Raw genomic sequence first — 23,244 nt, forward strand, 5'->3', positions numbered from 1 at the left:
CTCACCCCTCTGCCCACTTCCGTGGCTGCAGCCCTCAGCAGTGTCCCTGCTCTACCACTTGCCTCTGAGTGAGTTCCTCTACGTCCACGGTTCTACATTCCCTGTATATGCTAAAGAAAACTTTTCTCTTTAATATATACATGAGTTTAAATTTTAAGGAAGATGACTCAAGAACTTACCAGCCCATAGGTCCCATTGTCTCTGCTCTTGTTTTCCCACGTTTTGCCTCTTTAAGGAGTTCTTCTATTGCTTTCCTGGTGGGAAAAAGGAAGAAATTTGAGAGAATTTTAGTCACTCCACTAAATTCTGAAAATCAATTTGTTCCACGTATGTGACCCTGGGAAAGAAAGAGCTTTTGAAGCATTAAACTTCAAAATTGGGGGAGAAATTTAAAAAAATGTTTTAAAATGGTTGATAGTTTTGAATACATAAAAATTAAAAAGAAACCTTTTCCATATAGGGGAAGAACACTGAAGAGAAAATTAAAGGCAAAATGATGAATTATATCCACACTAAAAACGTTCAAACGCACTGTTATTCTAAGAAATACTAATTAACCCAGCAATGATGAATCTGTTTCTGCTCATCAGTTAGTGAGGGAGTGGAGAAATGGATATTCTTTTCTCTACCAACAGGGACTAAAGCTGATATAACATTTCTGGAGAACAACTGGAAACGTGATAAAGAGCCGTAAAAATAAAACATACATGTTGACCTAAAAATTCCACCTTATTCTAAGAAAAATTCAACTAAGTATGCAAAACTATATGTACAAGGATACGCATTCAAAACCTTAACAGCTAAAGAAAAAGAATAGAAAGCTTAAACGGGTACTAAAAAGGGATTGTTTAAATAAATCATGGCATATCCACACAGCGGAAGATTAGGCAGTTGTTAAAAATGAAGGCAAATGCTTGGCACAGCAAGACATTCGTAACATGTTAAGTGTATAAATCTGGGAACAAAAGAGTATGTATAGGATAATTTTATTTTAAATTTATTTACATGTACCTATTGCACAGGGAAACATTTGGAGGGATGTTACCAAAATGATAAGTTTGGGGCAGATTTTTAGTTTTTTGTTTGCTTCTCTGCATTTTCTGTTTTTTCTAGAGTGAATCTGTATTATTTGTGTAATTTTTAGAAAGAGGCTTTTTAAAAGCCTAGAAGACATATTTATCAACCATACTCTGAGACTTCACCACATATAATCCTGTGCAAGGTGTCATGGGTAGTAAGATAGGACCATGGTCATCCCTGACTTTAATATTACCTATGATATAGCAATAATAAAGTTAAGAAAAAGAGAGGTATCACGTCGCAAACAATAGTCCAAAGACAGAACTATAATTCTAATCACAAAATTGGAAACTTTTTAAATAATTATAAATATAATTATTATAATTATAATAATATAATTATATTGTAATATAATTATTATAATATAATTATATTATTAAATATAATATAATATCAATAATTATATATTGATTCTATATAAAAACATTTAGTTACACTCTTACAGTACTACTCTAGGTACAATTCACATAGTCCTCAATGATGTTACCATTCTGTTAGTTTATAAGAATGTTTTATTTTATACTGATTTTTATTTTATCAAAGCATGCATATAGCTTAAAGAGAAAAATATTATTTAAAGACTTAAAATGAAATACAGCAGTCTTCTGCATCAGCCTTCCTTACCCACCAAAAAAACCAATTTCAACTCCTTCTTATCTGTTTCTCCTGGTATTCACCTCCATATTTCTAATAGTATTCTTTCAAACTATTTCACCACCCTCTTCATCCTCAACAGATATATCTGGCTATTTTTCTATAATTTACACAAGTTTTAATAAACTCCTATTAATAGTGAGATCTTTAAAAAAATGCCATTTCAGCTAACTCAGCAGCTGGACACTTTCTAATCCATCCTGGGAGGGCCCACGGATGGGCTGATGAAAAACTGAAACGCTGACCAGCTTGTCTGCTTCTTGCGCCTGGACTCAATCAGATCAGGTGTCATAGCCCAGCCTCCTGGTGTCGGGAATACTAAGTGCATGTGACACCACATAGCCTTCTTCCATCTCTTTAAAATAATAATACATCCTATGGATGTGATCTGAGGACTTTGTCTCATAGAGTATTTCGGGAAAAATTTATCCTCTCTGGCTCCAAAACAGAGATCCTTCTTCACCCTTATAGATGTAAGCAAAAAAAAACCAAAGGGTAAAAATATGCCAAATACACCCCTGCCTTCCCATCAATTAGAGTGGTAGCTTTCAAAAAAACAAAAAAAAACCACCAGAAAATCAATCATCCTGGATCCACCCATATGTCCTCTCTCCTGACAACAGACACAGTTAAAAATCATCAGTGAAAGAACCTGCTTGGGCAGTTCCCCAATTATGAACAAACTATGTATCAGTTACAGATGAAGGAGAATGCATTTTCCCATAAAAACTGTTAAAACGTTTGCCCAGCTTTCTGGACATGCCTACGAAAGCCAGTTTGTGTCACGCTACAGTTGGGATGCTGTACATCTGCAGGAAGCAATACTCGGTCAAGAACCGTGCCGAGATCCTGCAGGCCTAGTCTAGGCGCCTTCCAGAGCGTGAAGTTGGACGTGGATTCTTCTGTAGTTGTGATTTCACTGAAAACTGTCTCCAGTGCTGTGCTTAACTTTCTCTGCCGTGATTAAGGATACCTTCTGACTTACAACGACAGCCCAAGAGAAAAGAAGGTGTAAGTATGAGAAAGACTGCCTGGGGTAAACCAGTTCACCAGTGAGGAAAGACGGTGACAGGTCGGGAGCAGACAGGGCAGAACCCAGGCCCAGCAGACTGCCTGCGACTGAGGCGTTTGTTACTGTTTGGACAACTCATGTTGTCACGAGCTTTACGGTTTACAAAGCACTGTCCCATCTGAACATGACAACATAGTCATCACGACCAGTGTTCAGATGAGGAAGGAGGTACCGGGGACACTGAGAGCGGTGAGGAGGACCAAAACAAAACAAAAGGACCTGTGGGTTTAAGGGTACCTGCCCTCCATCTTCCTATCATACTTCCCGTCTCCTCCACAAACATTTGCACGACAAGTCCTGGAGAAGCCCTTTTCTCATTATCATTAAAAGGCAAAAAATAAAGTAAATGCAAAAGGGGGAAAAAAAAAAAAGCCCTGACAGAGCTGCCACTGATTCTGCACTCATTCAGAGAACTGCAGAGGCAGAGGAACGGAGGGCTGCTCAGACTTTGTCCTAAGAACGTGGGGCATTCGCTGTGTCCCACCCACACTCTGCACGAGCTCCTTCTGCAGGGCTTTCCTTCCAAATAGGAAAGCAACTTCTAGCAGTCATGTGTTTTGTCCTTGAAATAACAACATCACCTTCAAAATCAACAGGAAAAAAAATTAGAAAGTCAGGTAGTTTTCCTCACTCCTCTGTAGCCTCTGTTGTTTTTTCTGGAACTCTCGCTAATGAATTCTCGGGTAAGGAAATAACAAAGTCAGTTTCTACCACACATTATCACAGAGGCTAGATACTTAAATTATCAAAGATTATGAAACATCGGCATCATGAAACAAGATAGTTTTTAATGAGATTGTGAAACAGAAGTGTAAACTGCAATTAAAATACAGGAACAGCAAACAGTAGGAGAATATATAAGAACTAAGTACAACAAGGACTTGAACAATTAAATTTCACACACAAATTTAAGTACCATAATTTTTATGCTTAGATCCTTTAAGCATCTTAAAGGTTTCTTTGTAAAACCAATCCATTGTATTAGAATAGACGGTCCGGTGCAAACAAGAAGTCCCAGAAAGCCAGGTCATTAAGCAGACAGTTTCCTGGGCACAGGAACAAGCTACAATCGATTTTCAATGATCCATGTGTGTATTATCCACAGACAATTTTCCATCCTAGCTCAGCTTCTTCAGGCCTGCCTGTTCATCCCATTAGCCAGCTGGTACATGCTTGTACAGCGTACACTGATCATAATAGCAGCTTAAATAAAACCTGAGTGGGAACGCAAATCTGGTGCTAAATCGCCTTAAAATCCAAAGTCAAACAAATTAGTTTTGAGTTATCTGGGTCTGTGGTCCTTTATACTCACATAAATCAACTGAGAGTTAACTATATCACTATAGCGAAAGGGTAGCAAGATATTTAAGGCAACTAAAATGAAACAACAGAAAATTAAATAATGAAGAACACAAGAAAATGAGATTTTTAAAGAAATAATATCAGAGAAGCTAAATATCAAGTAATTGCTCCAAAAAAGACCTCAACATATACTTTCTTGAGAAATGGTGAAGGAAAGTGTTATGGACTCAATGTTTGTGTCCCTCCCTCCCCAAACTTAGATGTTGAAATCCTAGCTCCCGATGTAATGGTATTAGGAGGTGGGGCCTTTGGGGGAGGTGATTGGTGCCCTTATGAAAGAGACCCCAGAGAGCTCTTTCCTCCCTTCTGGCATGTGGGGACACAGGGAGAAGATGGGCCCTCACCAGACACCGAATCTGCTGGCAACTGGCTCTCAGACCTCCCGCCTCCAGAACTGTTAGAAATAAATGTCTGCTGTTTAGACCACTTAGTCCATGGTCTTTTTATTACGGCAGCCAGACAGCACATTCGTGGGCTGTAGCTTTGCTAGTCCAGAAGCCCAATTTGGCCGGGACAGCGGCTGGACGGCAGCACCATATCTGCCGTCATGTGCATGGGAAGGTTTGCCTGGGCTGCACCCTGCCCAGGGCTCTTCCTGCAGCTACGTCCTCACCACCGGATGCTCAGGTCAGAGGTCACCTTCTCCACCAGCCCTTCCTCATCTCCCCACCGGTGCCTCATCAATAGATATTATAAAACCACCTTTTCTTTCAGGCTGATGTACCATACTTCTAAATATTTAAGTTACATTTAAAAACCATTAAATAAAACATATTCATTCCTCCTACCATGACAAATACACCTTCATTACAATAAAAATTTAAATGTGTAAACTCTGTATGGTGATAGATGGTAACCAGACTTGTCGTGGCCATCACTTTGTAATGTATAAAAATATAGAATCACTATGTTGTACACCTGAAGCTAATATAAAATTGTAAGTCAGTTGTACTTCAAAAAAATGTGTAAAGCTATGATTTTTAAAAATTTAAGTTAGCGAAATATGAGATAATAGAATTAACTCCCTGCACACATTGATTATTCTCTTAATGGGTTGGTAATATTTAGATGAATACATAAAGACAGAAAATTTATATATATCTTTATTCCATAAAATTTATTTTCTTGCCTTTATTTCAGCAAAATCACTAATCATATTGTTATGATCAAGATTTTCATATAAATTAAGTTCTATGGACTGTAATAATCTAAAGTATTAAAAAACAAAGTGTAACTATTCAACATGGACCAAATTGTAGTATATTGTCAAAATGTAAATTAACATAAATGTAAAAAACTGAAAACCTAAATTTTGAATGTTTTAAAGTTTCCCTGTAGATTAATGAATCAGTAACAAACCTCCTGTATGTTCTCCAAGACCTACACATATACAAATGTACGGGTAATCTGATCTAACATTAAATGTTAGTCTCCAAGTATAACTATTCCTCATACTGAACTAAGTCATGAGAACCTCCAGAACACTGAACTGAAATCCTGAGACAAGCAAGCAAAGGGAAGCTTAGCTCTGCTGGGAAACAATATTTCCTTATGGCAAAACCTCCTGCACTCACGCTGAAAAGAAGGTTTTGACAAGTTAATGTGTCTTTTTTCTTCCGAACACTGCGCGGCTCACATCCTTCCTGGACTCTGAAGCAGTGTGCGCTCTGACGTCAACAGGGCACAGCCCCCCATCGCCACGGACCCCACAGTTTCCTTTCATTCAGGGACGCAGGTCAAAACAAGAGGAAGGTGTTTCCTGGGCTAGGAACTGCACTGACGGAAGATCTGCACGTTTGTGACACATGGGGCTGCCCAGGTTCAAGGAAACTCTCCTTTGAATATCGATATAATAAGCACTTAATATGCACCACTGGGGATATGATGAAAAATAATGATGGCAGCAGTACCTATGTGCCATGTATCTTACACTTAATCCTCACAACTCCTCTAGGTAACTACTATTTCATTGATAAGGAGAAGATAAAGAGTGAAGAAACTGGGGCTGGGATGTGAACCCGGGCAGTTGACTTTTAACTGACCCTGACACTACAGTTCTGGTGAAGGCGAGACCCCAGCCTCGACACAGCTGAGCCCCGTGAGAGGAAGGCCATGGGAGGGCTGGCAGCACGTTTCACTGCGATTATTTGCAGTCACGACAAGACCGCTGTGGTGAAGGCAGAACTCCCGTCTCATCACCTGGACTTGGACAGTCTCAAATGTCCACAGCTACCCATCCTGCGTGACCTCAGAGGGTGGGTTATTATTACAGCGAGATGACTTCTTCAGGTAATAGTGGGCTGACTTCTATTAGTTTAGCTCTTAGAGGGAAACCTTATCTCTCAGGTCATAAAACACCTCACCTGAGGAATGACCTCATAATGAAGTCACCTCATTGTCAAAGTAGTAAGTATTTCTACAAGTATTTATTCTTAAATCCCGATTAAGGAGCCGCACACAGAAAATACAGTGATTCATTTTCAGTTCATATTATAGGACCTAGTTAAATGTGCCACGGTAAATCGTGTATTGTGAGGACAAGCATCTCTTACTGAAAAAAACTCTGTGCAGGGGGGTGGGGATGGCAGAGAACTACCTTAGAAGATAGTAAACTCTAAATAGAAAAGCCTGTGAATTATACCGTTGCCAGGAACAACGTGTCTGTCTGATAGGTCAATTAAGTTTAAAAGTATATAAAGTATACACGTGCCTTACTAAAAGATTAGTTGGGAGAATTAAACTCAGTCAAAGAAAGTAAGGTCAAAATAATTATTGAGGTCTCTTACTCTGTGAAAGCATTTTGTTATCTCTTCATAAAATTCAAACTCTCACCCAATAGCTGTTCGAAATGCAAAAAGGAAAAAAATCACAACGATTGAACAAAAGGAAACATTGCGATAGAAAGCCTCTAGGGCTCGCCTCCGCAGCCTTCTTCAGTGAGGCCTGGCACCTGGCGCACTGCCCTTCGGTAAACACGCCACACACCAGAAAAGCCACCTCGCCCATTGCGTGGTCTGCAGATCACTCTCTTAATCCTAAAAGAGCTTTATTTTATACCAGAGATCTGCGGGTTTCTGCAGACTGTCCTAAAGGACCCTTCAGAGCTCTTGGATCGCAGCCCCATCCAAAGGACGGCCTATTCAGCAGAAGGCCTGGTCAGCCCGCCGAAGGCGTTTCCCTCAGCTGTGTCAGGGCTGCAGCAGTCTGCTGAAAACAAGCCATCCACCCCATGTGCATCTCAGTGTCTGATTCATCAAATGATTATAAACTATACTTGGAGGTAAGAGCCAAGGAATGGGGAGAATATAGAATATTCCAGAATGTGTGGGATTTCCTAATCAATTCAGGTCTTTAAAAAGTGTTTTCCTTTCAGCTGCATTAAGCAGTGTTGAACCCAGGAAGAAAACATACTGATGCTTCTAATTCTTAGAAGTCCCGCAATACACAATGAGATGGGAGGAAGAGAAAGCCTGTGTTCCTTAGCAACCAGCGCAGGTTCAATGGCTGCCTGGGGGCCCCTCAGTACAAGGCAAGAGACGACGAAACAGAGGGCGCAGCCTCTCCCAGCCCCCACTCTGTGCACCTCCAGACCCAGCCTCATCTTGAGCACCAGGAGTGTCCTGTCCTCCACACTTTAGGTATCAGGGGGTACTTTGAGAGGGATGGTAGTTTCTCCTACAAAACTGGCTGGGAGAGTTTCTGAAAAGAAATAGTACATATACACACAGACAACATTTTCTACCTCAGTCATTAAATACAAGAATCTACTATACAAAATAATTTATTGAAAACAGCAGTGAATTCTTGACTCTTTGTAAACTCTTTAGCGTCAAGTTTCAAGTTGTCTTTAGGGGCTAATGCACATGACAATGAATTTAAGAAGGACAAGGCAATTTTCAATCCCATTTTCCAATTAAAAAAAATCTTAGTTAATATAATACAAGTGCTTTGGGGAAAAAATTCTACATTGCTATAATGTAGTTAATAGAATTGACCAGTTAGACACACACACACAGACTTGGGGAGTGGTGTCTCTTTGAGGAAAATGTTTATAAAAGTTCAAAGTTCTACTGAACTTAGATGGCTCAAGGAACAAGTCAGCCAAAACTGCACAACTGTGCAAGCAAGGCTTTACATTTACTTATAAAGACCCGAGATGCTTCCCTCGTAGCTGGCAGAAGTCATGGACTCTGTTGCAGTGCAAACATCTTTACAGACGCTGAATTCAACAGCACAGGAGGGACCACTAGAAAGGCTGCAGAGATGGCCAAAGGGTAGGAACCAGCACATGGGGACTAAACGCTACAGGAGGAAAGCCCAAAGCATGGAAAATTCCATTACTGATTAATCCTATCTTTAGGTTTATATCATACCATGCAAACAATACATCAACTGCCAAAAGAAAGAATCCGGAGAGGATAATACAATTGGTGATTTTGGCATCAGAAACCAGCTGCAAGACAGTCAAGAACTAGTGAACTCTGAAGTCCCACTTCATTATTCTGCCTTGTAAATTACTTACAAGTGGTGCTGTTACCCAAGAAGGGAAATATGGAAGCATGTTCTGGAGCAGATGTTTCACTGTACATTTCAGGAAATATCAAGACACAACACAGTCCTCTCCTGTCCCTTTTTACTGCTGTGCTTGAAGTAGCTGCACATATTAGAATCATCTTGTCTGCTACTGAAATACCACCCATCCTTAGGGATGAGACAGCAGCTGCAGTTTAACTGGATGGAGCAGTGCTAATGAAGAGTTCAGAACTGTGTTAAAAATGGAATAGGTACCCAACCGAGACAGCAGGGAAAATTCGGAGAAACAGATCGTGCTGATTATACAAACAGCATCATTTGGCCTGCTCCCAAGGTGTGATAATGGGCTTACAAAAAAAGGGCACTGCGTTTTCAATACAAATGTTCAGGACCACACTTTCACAGCTCATTTGAAATATCAACCCCCTAAATTCACAATTCTCCCTTAGCATTTGCTTGATAGAAATTGGGCCATATGCTAAACTTCTGTATTAATTCCTACACATTCAGTGTTCCCAGAGAGGCCTCAAATCCAAGTATTACAAGGCTCTTTTTACTATAATAGGCGAGGAAAGAAACCAAAATGAATTAAAATGTTCAGGTAAAGATCCTTTAAATATAATACTATATTATGAAAATGTAAGGGAAGTTTCCTGTTAGAGGTCATCTAATTTAACATTATCATATAAAGCCAAGGAAATTATGGTTTAGAGAGGTTAATAGCTTGCCTAAAACTAAATAGTTACCTGACTTTTGGGGGGGGGGGCGGGGGGAACATTTAATTCACAATTATATTTCTTCTCCCCCCACCCCCGGCCAGAACCTGGATGGCATGTTTCAGTCATCCTGGGGAGAGATTAGGAGGGGATAGACCATAATTATGATACTTCAGCCCAAGGTCATTACCTTTGGAGTATAACATTACAAGGACCAGCACTAGTGTGTCTACAACTGTGTTATGAATCACACTAGAAGACCCCACCCAGTGATGGTTTACGGGAAACTGGGTCCTGGCTGCATTCAGGGGTAGTGTAACTGAAACTCACTCAGCCTGGAAAATGTTACTTGAAGTCATTTGCTGTAATTGCTTAATCATATAAAAATGAAAACCTATTTAAAAGTACCTAAATTATTAACTTCAAAGCAGGATAGATCAAAAGCTTTTACTATGGAAACTGTGTTTCATGATGGAGAACAGTGTGGGACAGTGGGAGCCAGCTCCACTAGCCACCTGGGTGCTCTGGACAAGTTAAGTACCTTCTCTGAGTACATTTCCTCTCCGTAAAATGAGCCTGAGCCCCGGCTCACAGATGCACTGCAAGGATTGAAAAAGATGAGCGGTACAGAGGGCTTTCTTTGCATTGATGTTTCTTGGGAGGGACAAGGGGTCATTTAGGTATCTGAATTTGCCAAAACAAAACTTTAATCTCAGTACCTCCTCTTTTCATTTATACTGTAAAGAAAAACTTGCAGAATGTTAATTTTTATCTGTTGCATATTTCTGTTTTGATGAAAAGCTGAGGGGTTATTTATCAGTGCAAATAATATAAAGGAAATTCTATCTTCCTATGGTTAAGTCAGAGGAAATTTCCTGTATCTAATGACAGGGAGATGGGCAGAGCCCCAGTCAGAACAGAATTCCCTCCCATGACCTATGAAATACATGATCAGAAACGAATTACATGAAAGCATCCTATCTCATATGCACAAAAAGAAAGCCAGTGGTCCTGGCTCTTTGGCTTTTCAGACAGTTGTGTTCATTCGGGAACTAGGTCTGCTCCGTGCAAAGTCAGCAGCTGGGCAACTTCCTGGTGGATGTGACCAATACAGGGACAAGCTCTGGAAAGTTCAAGCTTGAGAGCAGAATCTCTCACCTGAGAAGTTCAGACTGAGTAGAATTACCTGATACTTGTTCTACTATTATACATTCTCTACCACATCTCTTGATTCTCTTAGAAGAGGGATCCAGCAGTTCCCACTTCCTAGGTTTGAACCAAGGACATGTTCAAGTCACCTTAGGAAAATGAGGAAGCGGCCACAGTGCAGTGGAGAGGATGATCCCAGTTCTGCCCTTACTGACTCTGTGATTTTTCTTGTCATCTTGGTTACACCATCTATAAAATGAAGATATCTCTACTACCCTTTCAGAGTTTGTATGGGGATCAAACACAATCATATATATAATTACTTTGTAGCTATAAAGCACTGAACAAATGTATTATCTTAAGAAAAATTTTAAATGGGTCTGTAGTATTGATTGTTATATTGTTAACTAAAACACAAAAATACCATATAATAGTATGTATCATGTGCACAGTGATTAAGAGCAGAACATACGATCTCACTGACCCTCAGAAGAACCTTTTCAGTTATTGTCCCCTTTGTATGTGTTAGACCACTAAGGCTTAGGGAGGCTGCCTCATCCAGGGGCAAACCATCAGGGGACACCTGATCTGACCTGGACATCTGAGTCCTCTCCGCTCACACACACCCTTACTTTATCCCGTCCAGGAAGATGTCTTCTACCTTTTGAGGATGATCAAGTGCTGCTTTGGCATAACATCAATTAAAAAGTTAATGTACTTAAAGATAATGCCAATGAAGTTTAATAATATGGAAAATGATATTTTCATGAAGCGACTATTAGTAAGCCTATATCTACGTTCTTGACCAGATAGTCTGTAACTCAGTGACTCTTTTCATGGTTAAGTTTTATAGAAAACAGTCCCATTTCCAACACGTTTCAGCCTGAATTTAGAAATAAACAAGGATTACTGGTCAATAGTTTTGTCTCTCAAACTGAACTCTCTGGAGCACACGCTCTGGCAAAGCTTTCCTGTCTTCCTGCAGGGGGTAACACAGGCAACATCATGGACATAAAAGCTGAACCTCAGGGGTCAGGCTGTCTTCGGTTCATTCCACTCACTAGCCGTACAGCCTTAGGGCGGTTACTTAACTTCTCCAGACCTCAGTTTCTTTCTCTATAAATGGGAAACACATCATCTGCCTTGAAGGAGGTGTAAACTGGTTTGTCCACCTGGCTGGTCTTCTTACTTCAGTCACAGTTGCGTGTCTGCTTCTGGCTAGGAATAAGCCTAGCAATAAGCCTAGCTGGATTCTTCACGTCCGGGCTTGTTCTGAAGCACACTGCTCTCAGATGGCGACCAGCTTATTACAACAAGAAAACAGAAAGGGAACCTTTGGCATGCTTGCTGCAAGTCTGGGCAGCAGGCAGTGACGCACCTGCAGGCTGATACTCCTAAAGACTGACATTTTCAGCAGAACAGTTTTTTTTTTTTCTCTTCCAGTTTTATTGGGATATAACTGACATACAGCACTATATAAGATGTGCAGCATAATGATTTGACTCACATACATCATGAAATTATGACCACAGTAAATTCAGGGAACATCCATCATCTCATATAGATGCAACATTAAAAAAATAGAAAAAAACATTTTCCCTTGTGATGAGAACTCTTTAGGATTTACCCTCTTACCAACTTTCATATATAACATACAGCAGCGTTAACTGTATTTATCGTGTTGTACATCACATCCCTAGTGTTCTTATTTATCTTATAACTAGAAGTTTGTACCTTGACTACTTTCATCCAGTTCCCCCTCTCCTCACCTCCTGCCTCTGGAAACCACAAATCTGGTCACTTTTCTATGAGTTTGTTTGTTTGTTTTTGAAGTATAATTGACCTACAACACTATGTTATTTCCTGGTATAAACACAGTGATTTGATATTTTTATACATTTCAAAATGATCACCATGATGTCTAGCTGTCACCTGTCACCATACAAAGATATTACATAATTATTGATTATATTCCCCACACTGTACATTTCATACCTGACTCATTTATTTTGTAACTAAAAGTCTGTACCTCTTAATCTCCCTCACCTATTTCTCTCCCTTCCCCAGCTCCCTCCTCTCTGGCAACTATCTGTTTTTCCTCTCTATCTATGACTCTGTTTCTGTTTAGTTATGTGTGTTCATTTGTTCTGTTTTTTTAGATTCCACATAAGTGATTTCACACAGTATATGTCTTTCTCTGTCTGATTTATTTCATATTACCTTCTGGGTCCATCCACGTTGTTGCAAATGGCAAGATTTCATTCTTTTTTATGGCTGAGTAATGTTCTGTCACGTACACATCTTCTTTATCTGTTCATCTATCGCTGGGCACTTAGGTTGCTTGTATATCTTGGCTATTGTAAATAATGCTGCAATGAAATAGGGGTGCATGTATCTTTTTGAATTAGTGTTTTTGTTTTCTTTGGATAAATACCCAGGAGTAGAATTGCTGGGCTGATGGTAGTTCTATTTTTAATGTTTTCAAGACACTTCATACTGTTTTCCACGGTGGCTGCACCAGTTGACACTCCCACCAGCAGTGTGGGAGGGCTCCCTTTCTCCACACCCTCACCAGCACTTGTTATTTCTTGTCTTTTTAGAACAGCCGTTCTGACAGGTGTGAGGTGATATCTCATTGTGGTTTTAATTTGCATTTCCCTGATGATACGTGTTGTTGAGCATCTTTTCATGTGCCAGCGGCAGAACAGTTTCTAATCATAAGACTCTAGAATCCCTACTTTTCCATCCATTTAATGACAAAGTACAGCCTTTGCCATGAAAACAAATAAACAAAAACCAGGAAAACAACTGTAGAACCAAGTCCTGAAGGCTTAGATTACAAGCTCTGATGGAGAACATAAATCCACCTCTTTTACTTTGATAGACACTGAACTTGATGATTATACTCTTTTTTCTTCATCTTCAGGGAATGAGATGATAATTGACACTTATATCCCCAATTAAATATTAATCACTTCCAAATAAAAACCCTGTTAAGTATTCTAAACACCAGGATTTATGCTTAAGTATGCAGAACAGCAAGCAAGCCGGGATCTGAAATAACTTTAGATGAGGAATCTCAATGATACGTCACCCTCATCTTGAAATCTAAGCTCCAATGAAAATTCATTCTGAAATCCCATATAATTTACCAAGCATGGTGGTGAGAAATTAAGAGTTGTGGACCAAATGCTCTGAGGATCCCAGAGAAAACTGAAGAGTCTGTGCATCTTATTGTGGAGCTAATGTGATAAAAATGGCATAACAGATGTCAAATTATAGAATGCTTCATTTAATTCTCTGTTTGGTCTTATGATATGCTGACTTATATAGTAAGAAATATATGTTTGGTTTTCCTCCCATTCCTGACACAGAGCTCCTAAAACATTGGGATTTTCTAATTGATGAGAGCTATAAAGCTGTCTTTTGTTTTGATGAGGTGATTTTAGGGAAAGCCCTGGGTAACCTAAGGATGGGGGCTGGTCGCCAGGATAACCAACCGCTGATTAGAGAGTTGGAATTTCAGTGCCATCCGCAGACCTCTGGGGAGGAGAAAGGGGCTAGAGATTGAGTTCTACCACCAATGGCAATGATTTAATCAATTATGCCTGTGTAATGAAGCCTCCATAAAACCCCAAAAGGACAGGGTACAGAGAACTTCCGGGCTGGTGAGTGCGTGATTTGAGGAGAGGTGGTTGCCCAGAAAAGGCATGGAAACTTCACCCCCCCACCCCCCCACAGTCCTTGCCCATGCACCTCTTCATCTGGCTGTTCATCTGTATCCTTTATAATAAACTGATAAAAAGTAAGTAAATGTTTCTCTGAATTCCGTGAGCCACTCTAACAAATTAACTGGGCCCAGGGATGGGGTCATGAGAACTTCTGGTTTACAGCCAGTAGGTCAGAAGCACAGGTAAAACAACCTGGATTTGCAGCTGGCATCTGAAGTGGGGTTGGGTAGGTGCAGTCTTGTGGGACCGAGTGAGCTCTGATACTGTCTCCGGGCAGACAGTGTCAGAATTGCACTGCTTGACGGATTGCTTGATGGTGTTGGAAAATGCACACTGGAGACCTTTATGTGCTATCAGGCCATATAAAGACTGGGATTTCTGACAGTTTCCAACCAAAACAAAGTTCATTTTCAATGGCAAAATAAAACTATGCGACTCTATATCAGTTCACCCTATTAGATTTTATTTTTTGAAATATTATTGTCCAGTGAACTCCCCAAATCTGAAACCATACAGTAGGTATGTGAAGTAGAGCAGCAGGTGCTCACAGAGTCAACAGCGGCTGCCTTGGGGGTCAGTGCTTATGACTATGAGATGCACTCAATGGGAACCACTTCTGGCCTTTCAGATCCAAATAAAACAACACAGCCAACTTTTCTTAGCTCAGGTGACTTCTCTGGACTCCCCTACCACCTGGTCGATACATGTGTAAAATCTGAGTGGTTCCTGCTGTGCGGGATACTTGGTTGGGACTCCATCTCTGCCTGCTCTGGTCAAGACCACCTTTGCTTAGTGAACTCCTCCCTGTGGCTCCCAGCATGTTGTCATCTCCATGTGGACAGAGTATGCAGCTAAAGACATACAACTAACTACAAACTTGTGGTTTTCAACCCCAAAGCTTATAGTTATTTCAGCATTACAAATTCAAATTCAGCTCTTAGGAAATTCAGTTAAAAAATACAGAGTGTCCATCTTCTGTTCATTCATGTGATAAATATTTTTTGAACACCTACTATGCTTCAGGCACTGCTCCAGGGGCTATAGAGACATCGGTGAACACAGACAAAAGTCTCTGCCTTCATGAAGCTTATGTTATAGTATGTGTGTGTGGCAGGGGTGGGGGAGGAATAGATAATATAGAATAAATGCAACAAATAGGTGAATTCAATAGGGCTATATTTAAAAAAATACTGCAGGGTGTGGGTGTTGGGGGAGGGGCTATGGTTTTGAACAAGGTGGACAAGTTAGAAGAAATGACACCTTTCCTTTAGTCCTGAAATACACAGCTCTTTGGTCTACCCTGGTTGCAAACTCTGTGAAGGCAGGAACCAAAGGAGATTCATTTTTGTATCCCTAATGTACCTGGTCCATGGCAGGACTTTAGAATAACTGCTGAAAAAAAAGACATATATTCTGTATTTTTCCAAAGCAAGGCTACTTGTAATAAACAGCATAGATTTATCAGACAGCTGGCCAGGAAATGGATGTAGTATTTGGCATTGACAAAACAGCATGCCTTAGAATCACATCCTTGGAATTCCACCTCGTGGTACCCAAAATAATAATTCTACCATGTTTGTTCCACTAGAATTCTGTGGGGACAAGATCCCAGGATAATCCACATCACCCTTCCATATAGTTGTTACTGCAAAATCAAAGTGTCCTTTGAGCACCCTTAAGTGGGAGATGTGCTGCCTTTTATTTTAGACCAATAGGAGAAAAGATAACAAATGTTGCATGGGATAGAGGTGGTAAGGGATGTCCATATCCAGGGCTCTTGGCAATATAGAGAAGACATCAGTGAGATGGAGTATAAGGTATGGCCACCTTCACTGAGGTGCTCCACGACGCTCATCACTTCAGCTATTCCTCCCACTGAAGCCACAGGACAGGCATGCTTCCTTGCCCCACTCGAGAAGCCCTTTTCTTCTCGGAGCTTATTACTGTGGTGGCTGAGTATGCAAGTGTCAGCTGATAAGTGTACAAAATAATGTCAGTGCAACTGCAGTTTTCCCTCCCTGCCGTGGCAGTCATGCTTAGACACTGACGCTCAATCACGCACACACAGTCATTCATTCGTTCATCAACTAAGGACTGACAAGAGCCTACTGCGTGCCTGGCATGGTTTTAAGTGCTGGGGATACAAAAGCAAACAAGGACAAAGCCTTTGCCCTCTGAAAGCCTACATTCAAGTGGAGTTAGACAATAAATGGATAAATACATAATATTAACGTCAGTTAACAGTGAGGACTCTGAAGGAATGAAACCAAGTCAGGGGACGGAAAGCGATGGAGGTCTGGCTGTCGGCACATGTGTTATCTGGGGTTAGGCAGTCTCTGAGGTGGTCCTAAGGATTCCCCACCTCCTGGCATTCCTGCCCTTGTACAACCCCTTCCCTTCACTTCTGACAGACACAGCAGGGCAGACGTGATGGACTGTCACTGCTGAGATGAGGGTATAGAGAGACTGAGCTTCCATCTTGCGTTCTCCCTCTTCCCTGGATCTCTTCTTGCTCTAGGGGAAGCCAGAAGCCATGGCGCGAGGCCGTCCCATGTGAGCAAGCTTGGAAGCCCATCACCCCCATTCAGGCCTGGAGACAGCTGCAGCCCAGGTGACACCTTGACTGCAGCCTTGTGAGAGGTCCTGAGTCAGATTCCTCCAGCTCAGCTCCAACCAGATTCCTGACCCACAGAAACGGTGAGAAATGTTTTTTGATTTCAGCGGCTGAGTTTTAGGACAATTTGGTATACGGCAACGGGTAACTGACACAGTGGTCAAGGATGGCCTCTGAGTAAGTACCTTGAAAGAGACAGCCATGTAAAGATGCGGGGGGAGAGGGGCTGGGGACGTCAAGGGCAAGCGCCAAGGCCCTGAAACGGGAACAAGCTGGGCAAGTCTGAAAGAAGTGCGAAGGCCAGTGCGATGCGGAAAGAAGAGACAGGCAGAGACCCCCACGGGTAGAGAAGCACCCAGCCCTAGAAGGCTGCTGTTCTAGCCCCCACTAACCACCTTAAACAAGCGCCAACATGACAACAATAACAGTAAGAGCTAATGTTTGAGTACTTAGGTGCACTAGGAAGTGCTAAGTGCTTTATTCTTCACAGTAACCCTATAAAGTAGGTATTACTATCTGCTCAGTTTTATAGATAAGGAAACTGAGGCTCAGAAAGGCTGAGTGGCTTTCTCACATTTGCAAGTTAGGAAGCAGGAAAGCGGAGATTCAAACCAGGCCCTCTGCCTTCGGAGTCCTTACACTTCCCCTCTACACAGTACTGTTGAAAGAGGCCCCTAGAAAGAAAGCCTCTTTCACCCTTAAAAAAGAAAAACCAAAACAACCCCTGCAAACCCCAAAGTGTTGTTAATCCAACTGGTCCAGCCCCTGTCCGATCAGATGCTCCGGGCAGCCTGATTTTCTCTAGGAGCCCTTTTGAGAGAATCGGTTTGAGGCATTACCTACAATTGCTCTGAGGTCTGACCCAAGTCAGCATGGTAAACGTAGAAAAGCACACAGGTAGCTCTTCTTTTTGACATTTATTAAGAGCCTTACATAACAAACCTGGAAGTTACTGAGAATCAGTAGGTAAAATACCAATGTATTCTATTTTAGGCAGTTTTATGCTTAGCTGACATAGCTTGAGCCCTGAGCTCCTGTCAATATTCAGATACCTGGTACCCAACCAGGTATCCATGTGCTATATATAGAACTTGCTTTTCCTTCCTACTTAACCTTTGTCTTGAAGCTTGAGGAGGACTATGAGTATTCCATCAGAATCTTAATCTCTTTGTGAAAAGAGGAGAAACACAATCCATTTATCTTTGATTTTTATCTATATTCAGTTACATTAGGGATGCTATTTTAAACTATCTTTTTTAAAAAGCAATGGCTTTAACAGACTGATAACCTTACATACAGGGGTCCATAAATTTATATTATAGTGCTGCATTTAGCCAGAGAAAACAAAACAAAAAAAAAACAGAGGGCACTAAGGTTTTTGTTTTCAAGTTTTCACCTAGAAGAAATATGAATGAAACCAGCTTGTTCAACACAATTAAGGATATTATAGTAATAACATTAATAGCTAACCTTGATTGAGAGCATGCTATATGGGCCTGATACTGCCCTAAGCACTTTGACTATACTGTCTAAATTAAGAGTTACAACATCCCTATATGGTATTATTGTTATCCTAGCCTTACAGATGAAGAATCTCAGGCACAAAGAGGTCAGACAGCTTGTCCAAGGTCACATAGCTAGAAAGTCTAGCACGAAGACCAAGACTCAGGCGGTGTGATTCCGACAGTGCAAGCTCTTAACTCCTACACGATACTGCCTCGCGGTTATCAGTTATTTAGCCTGAAAAGATGTGCAGGATCCCAGGCACAACCACTTCTGCTTCTAAGAAAGATATGCTTCTTTCAAAAATACCAAAAACAAAAGTAAGATCAACTCTCCTAATACACATACATCTATTAGCCAATCCCAAACTCCTACAGTATCCTACTGCCCCGCACAATAACTCAAAATTCTTTATTATAATTATTAGGTCAGTACATATACAGATTAAAGACACATGATATGACTTTAGGCACTAATAAACACTACACACACATACAAGGCTGAAAGTTTATTCCTTTAAAAAGGTTCATCATTTTGCTTTTTTCGTGGCTCAGTAATCTAAGTTTATCTTCTAGAAAATTCTTAGCATGTTCTCATTTTTCCTTGGTCTCTCTCTTTTCTCTGCTCACATGGCACCTCCTCAGAAAAGCCCTCCTCAACTAATCAAACTCTCCGTGCCTTCTCAAACCCCATGATTCTTTTACTTCCTGTTTACATCACTACCTTAATTACATTATATATCTATACACTTGTTTGTTTTCTACTTCTGATATTTATACACTTGTTTCCTACTTCTGCTGTTAGAAAATAGACTGCACGTGGGGCAACTTGTTCCCTGCTGTCCCCCTAGTACCTAAACCGTGCCTGCATCTAGCGTGTGCTCAGTGATTTTGCCGAACAAACGAGTGAATGAATTCGATGCTCCCTTTGAGAGCCGCTTGGTGCAGGCAGAGGGCAGCAAGGGCCGGTCAGCTCACTGCCCCATGTCCTCTCCCCACCCCCACTTTCCACATCTGTAGCCCTGGAGTCTCGACCTTGTTAAAGATGTGAATTCTCACCAGGTAGGGGAAGGTGGTAAGGGTGGACTCCTATTATCAAGGACAGGTTTAGGAGAGGAGATGGTAAATCCTGCCTTACTGGTTTTGGTTGCAAGGGAGTGGTAGGAAAACAAAGGGCTGTGAAAGGCATGGATGTGGGGTCCTGCACCACCTCTCTCACCTGTGCCCCTACAGAGAATCTGCCTCCAAGTTATTTTTTTCCAGCAGGTTTCTAGTAGCCATCCTTTTACCTCCACGCCTACAACTGTGCCCCCTTACATTACACCTGGACTGTTACAGATGCCCCCTAACTCCCAGCTATCTTCCGACATTTCATTCCACTCATTCATTCTGCACAGGTGTAGGACAAAAACGCGAAACCTTTATGGCATTCCCTAGCTCGAGAATCTCGAATGGCTTCTTTACACCGGGAAAAAGGAAACCATTTCTCCTGGAACACTATTTCTCTTATAAGTTTGCCTACTTCAGTACTCCATGAATTACTGGAAGGCAGGCTGCCCGATGGTTTTCTCTCTCCCGAGCCCAGGACAGTGGCTGGCAGAGTGGGTGCGCATGAAACAATCTTTGCTACAAGAGTGTCCCTCGCCAATTCCATTCTGTGTTCAGCAGATAATACCCTACACTGCACATCAGGGCACTTGGTCGTAAATGCAATCTGATACCTTTTTCATGTGTACAGCTCTTGTCTGCCCTCTCCAAAAGCAGAGGGCTTTTCAGGACAGACTCATATTCTCTTATGTCCACCATTTCTCAGGACTGTTACCACTACTAGGTACACATGTGCTGTACAGAGATCCAAAAATCTAGATTTGGAAGGAATTTCATTATGAAAAAAATAATACAGACCATACAGTAACTGTAATTTATAAATTTTCAAATGGCAAAAGAAAAACCAATGTTAAGAATTTGAGCACAAAAGGGCTGGATTTGGGGTCTTAATAAGTACCTGAAAGCAGACCGGTGGATCTGGGCAAATTGCCTAGAAGCCCAGTTTGAAGGATAGTACAAAGACTGTCTCTGACTCTGAATTTTCCTAACCGGAAAAGATGACCTTTGTCTACCTAAAGTCTTAATAACATGCTTAAGGGAAAAAAGAAGGGTGGGGAATGGTGGGCCGTAGAATTTGGTGTGCTTTCGTATTTCCGGAAGTGCAAGACACTCTTCGGTTCAGAATGACACTGACAGGACCACTTTCTATGTAGACACCTTTTCGTCTCCACAGAGATTTTGCAGACCCCTATGCATTATAACAACTAATTAGAACACTCAGATGTCACAGCTATATGCAATTTACAAATTGTTTGTAAAGTGCTTTGAAAATGGAAAGTGCTAGGCAAGTACTCAAATGATTGTATATTAAAAGCCTTTGACATATAAAATCATTTTATGTAATAACTGGCTCTTTAAAAGGCACAGTACTTTATAGCTGAACAGAATTTCTGAGCTTGAACCATTGATATTTTATTTAGAGTGAAATGCTGTTAGCAAATCAGACACTGATCAAGTTTTTTTCAGTTTATATAAATAAATGTATGATTCTTATCTATCTCCCTCACTTTTTCATCGACCAGTTCTGCCTTCCCTTAGGGTCCTGCAGACTTTTTGCAAAGATTCCTCCCACACCACAGTGACTCATGGTTATCCTGCCTGCCCTGCCCTGTTTTTTCCTTTCACACGTCTGCCTTGTCAAGGTGTTTTGTATGTTCCTGAGTTTACGGCTACCCTAAACAGGTTCAAGACTGCATGCCACATCATCAGTGACAATAAATCCTTCTAGGAGCAATGAAGCCATGAGATGTGGCAGGTGGCCACCAGTGGGTGCATCTCCACCAGTGGGTGTACTGTTATTGATAACTCCAGTCTACTATCACCGTTCCACACTGTTATGTCCACTAATTAAACTTGGCTTTCATCTCCTGACAGGTCTTGGTTCATAGGCATTGAACTTCATTTAAATAATCCTGTTTCCTATCACCACCGAACTACTCATAGGCAGAATTGTAGAAGAGGCAAACAAGTGTTTGATTGTTTACCACTATGCCTTTAGGACTTCCTTACATCTGCAAGTGCTAATGTCCTCACACTGACATTGGCTTTCTCTTACTATTACCCTGGGAAAATACTCCCTGTCCCTGCCCCATAACTTTGATCTTTCCCCATCCATTCCTCCTCCCACTTAATTTAGTCTCCAACGTCCTACAGTATATTTTCATTATTGGAAAACCCAAACTAAGCCATTCTTCTTGTACGAGTGTTAATGCTTAGCCTTTTTAGGCCCTAAACTAAGGCTGCCAGCTGCCCATCAACCTCCCCGTTAATTCCAACCCATATTTTTCTGTCCTCATGTGACTCATGCATCATTCTCCCCTCTTTGAAAGTCTTGGCTTCCACAGCTCGACTGTCTGCAGACTTTCCCACCACGTCATTGGTTGCTCTTTTGCCCAAGCTTTAAATACTGAGCTTATTCAAGGCTTGGCTTGGCCCCTCTTCTTTATTTATTAAAAAAATTTTTTTTAATTCTTTGGCCTTGCCACACGGCATGTGGGATCTTAGTTCCCCGATCAGGGATCCAACCCTTGTCCCCTGCAGTGGAAGTGCAGTCTGAACTACTGGACCACCAGGGAAAAGTCCCAAGCCCTCTTCTTAATCACATTCCAGTTTCTACGGATTTACCTCATCTTTATGGCAAGAATTCACGAAGTTTATCTCTATTTAAATCTCTTTCATGGCCTCCAACTCCTGTCTACAGATTACCTCATTCAACAGGGAACTTTGGATTTCAGTCACCTTCTCTACCTCCCAATCAATCCCCCCAACCCCCCACCAGGCTTCCCGTGTCAGTAATTTCGCCCCATACCTCGATAGGAGTCACCCTTCTCTTTCCTCACCTTCCACATCCAATTCCTGAGGTCTACCAATTCTGTGCCAGTTTGGCTCTCAAACGTATCTCAAATCCACAATCTTTTCTCCATCACTAGCTTACGGCCCTTCCAGGCCACTTCAGCTCTTACAGTTTATCTGCTTCTACCCTGGCCTCTCTACAATCCATTACAACACGCTGTGATCAGTTATTCAGATGTCTTCCCATTGTACTTCCCAAAGTCCTTCCCACACCAGAGCTCTGCCCGTGGAGTCTATTGTAGGCCCTTCTCCTCCTTGCTGGCCCTGCTACAGATATGCACGTCTTTCAAGACCTTTATTTCCTCAAACCACCAGTGTTCTGCTTCAGGACTTTTGCAAGTGCTATTCCCCCAGAATGCTTTTTCTTTTTGCACAGCCAGCTCCTTCTCTTCCTGTAATCTCTGGAAGGTCCTCTCTGCTTCCATACCTAAAGCAGATTCCCCTCTCAGAGTACTGGGGGGTGGGGTGCTCAGGTTCAAAGGTTGACAGATATTTAGGGTGAATTAAGAGTCAAGTGGGGGTAGGACAGGTATGAGACACAAGGCTGAAGAGGTAAATAGGGCAGCTGTTAAGTGTGATTTAGGAATATTTTAGGTTTTCCAAAAAAATCATTTTCCCCACATGCAAGTTTCCTCTTCCCTGTCTTTACTTTCTCTCAAATACTGTTCCTTTTAATGTAACCCTGGGCTATACTGAGATACCTACCCAAGGACTGAAAACATTATCTGGTCATCCCAGTTTTCTTCTTTAATATATTAGCATCCTGAAATTAGAGCACTGAACTGGTATCTGTCTTATAAATGCTACCATAAAGATGGAGCCTGATACTACCTAACATTCTCACGTGAAACCAGAATTCTCACAATTCTTT

The 23,244-nt window shown here is 41.3% G+C and overlaps 1 protein-coding gene across 4 annotated transcripts in view; it reads right to left on the reverse strand.

Moving 5' to 3' along the window:
* The window catches only part of LOC113625741 (protein POLR1D-like), a 56,441-nt gene that overhangs the window by 31,268 nt on the left and 1,929 nt on the right, over positions 1-23,244 (reverse strand). For 3 of the 4 annotated variants that reach the window (XM_027116619.1, XM_027116616.1, XM_027116617.1), the window contains exon 2: positions 180-254. In XM_027116619.1, coding sequence (XP_026972420.1) covers positions 180-254 — 75 coding nt within the window. Of the gene's footprint in view, positions 1-179; positions 255-12,786; positions 12,839-23,244 lie in introns of those variants that run through there. The other variant, XM_027116618.1, reaches the window with a different exon arrangement.

The sequence above is a fragment of the Aethalodelphis obliquidens genome, unplaced genomic scaffold (assembly GCF_003676395.1).
Source record: "Aethalodelphis obliquidens isolate GAN/ISIS:26980383/991018 unplaced genomic scaffold, ASM367639v1 scaffold16, whole genome shotgun sequence".
Classification (NCBI taxonomy): domain Eukaryota; kingdom Metazoa; phylum Chordata; class Mammalia; order Artiodactyla; family Delphinidae; genus Aethalodelphis; species Aethalodelphis obliquidens.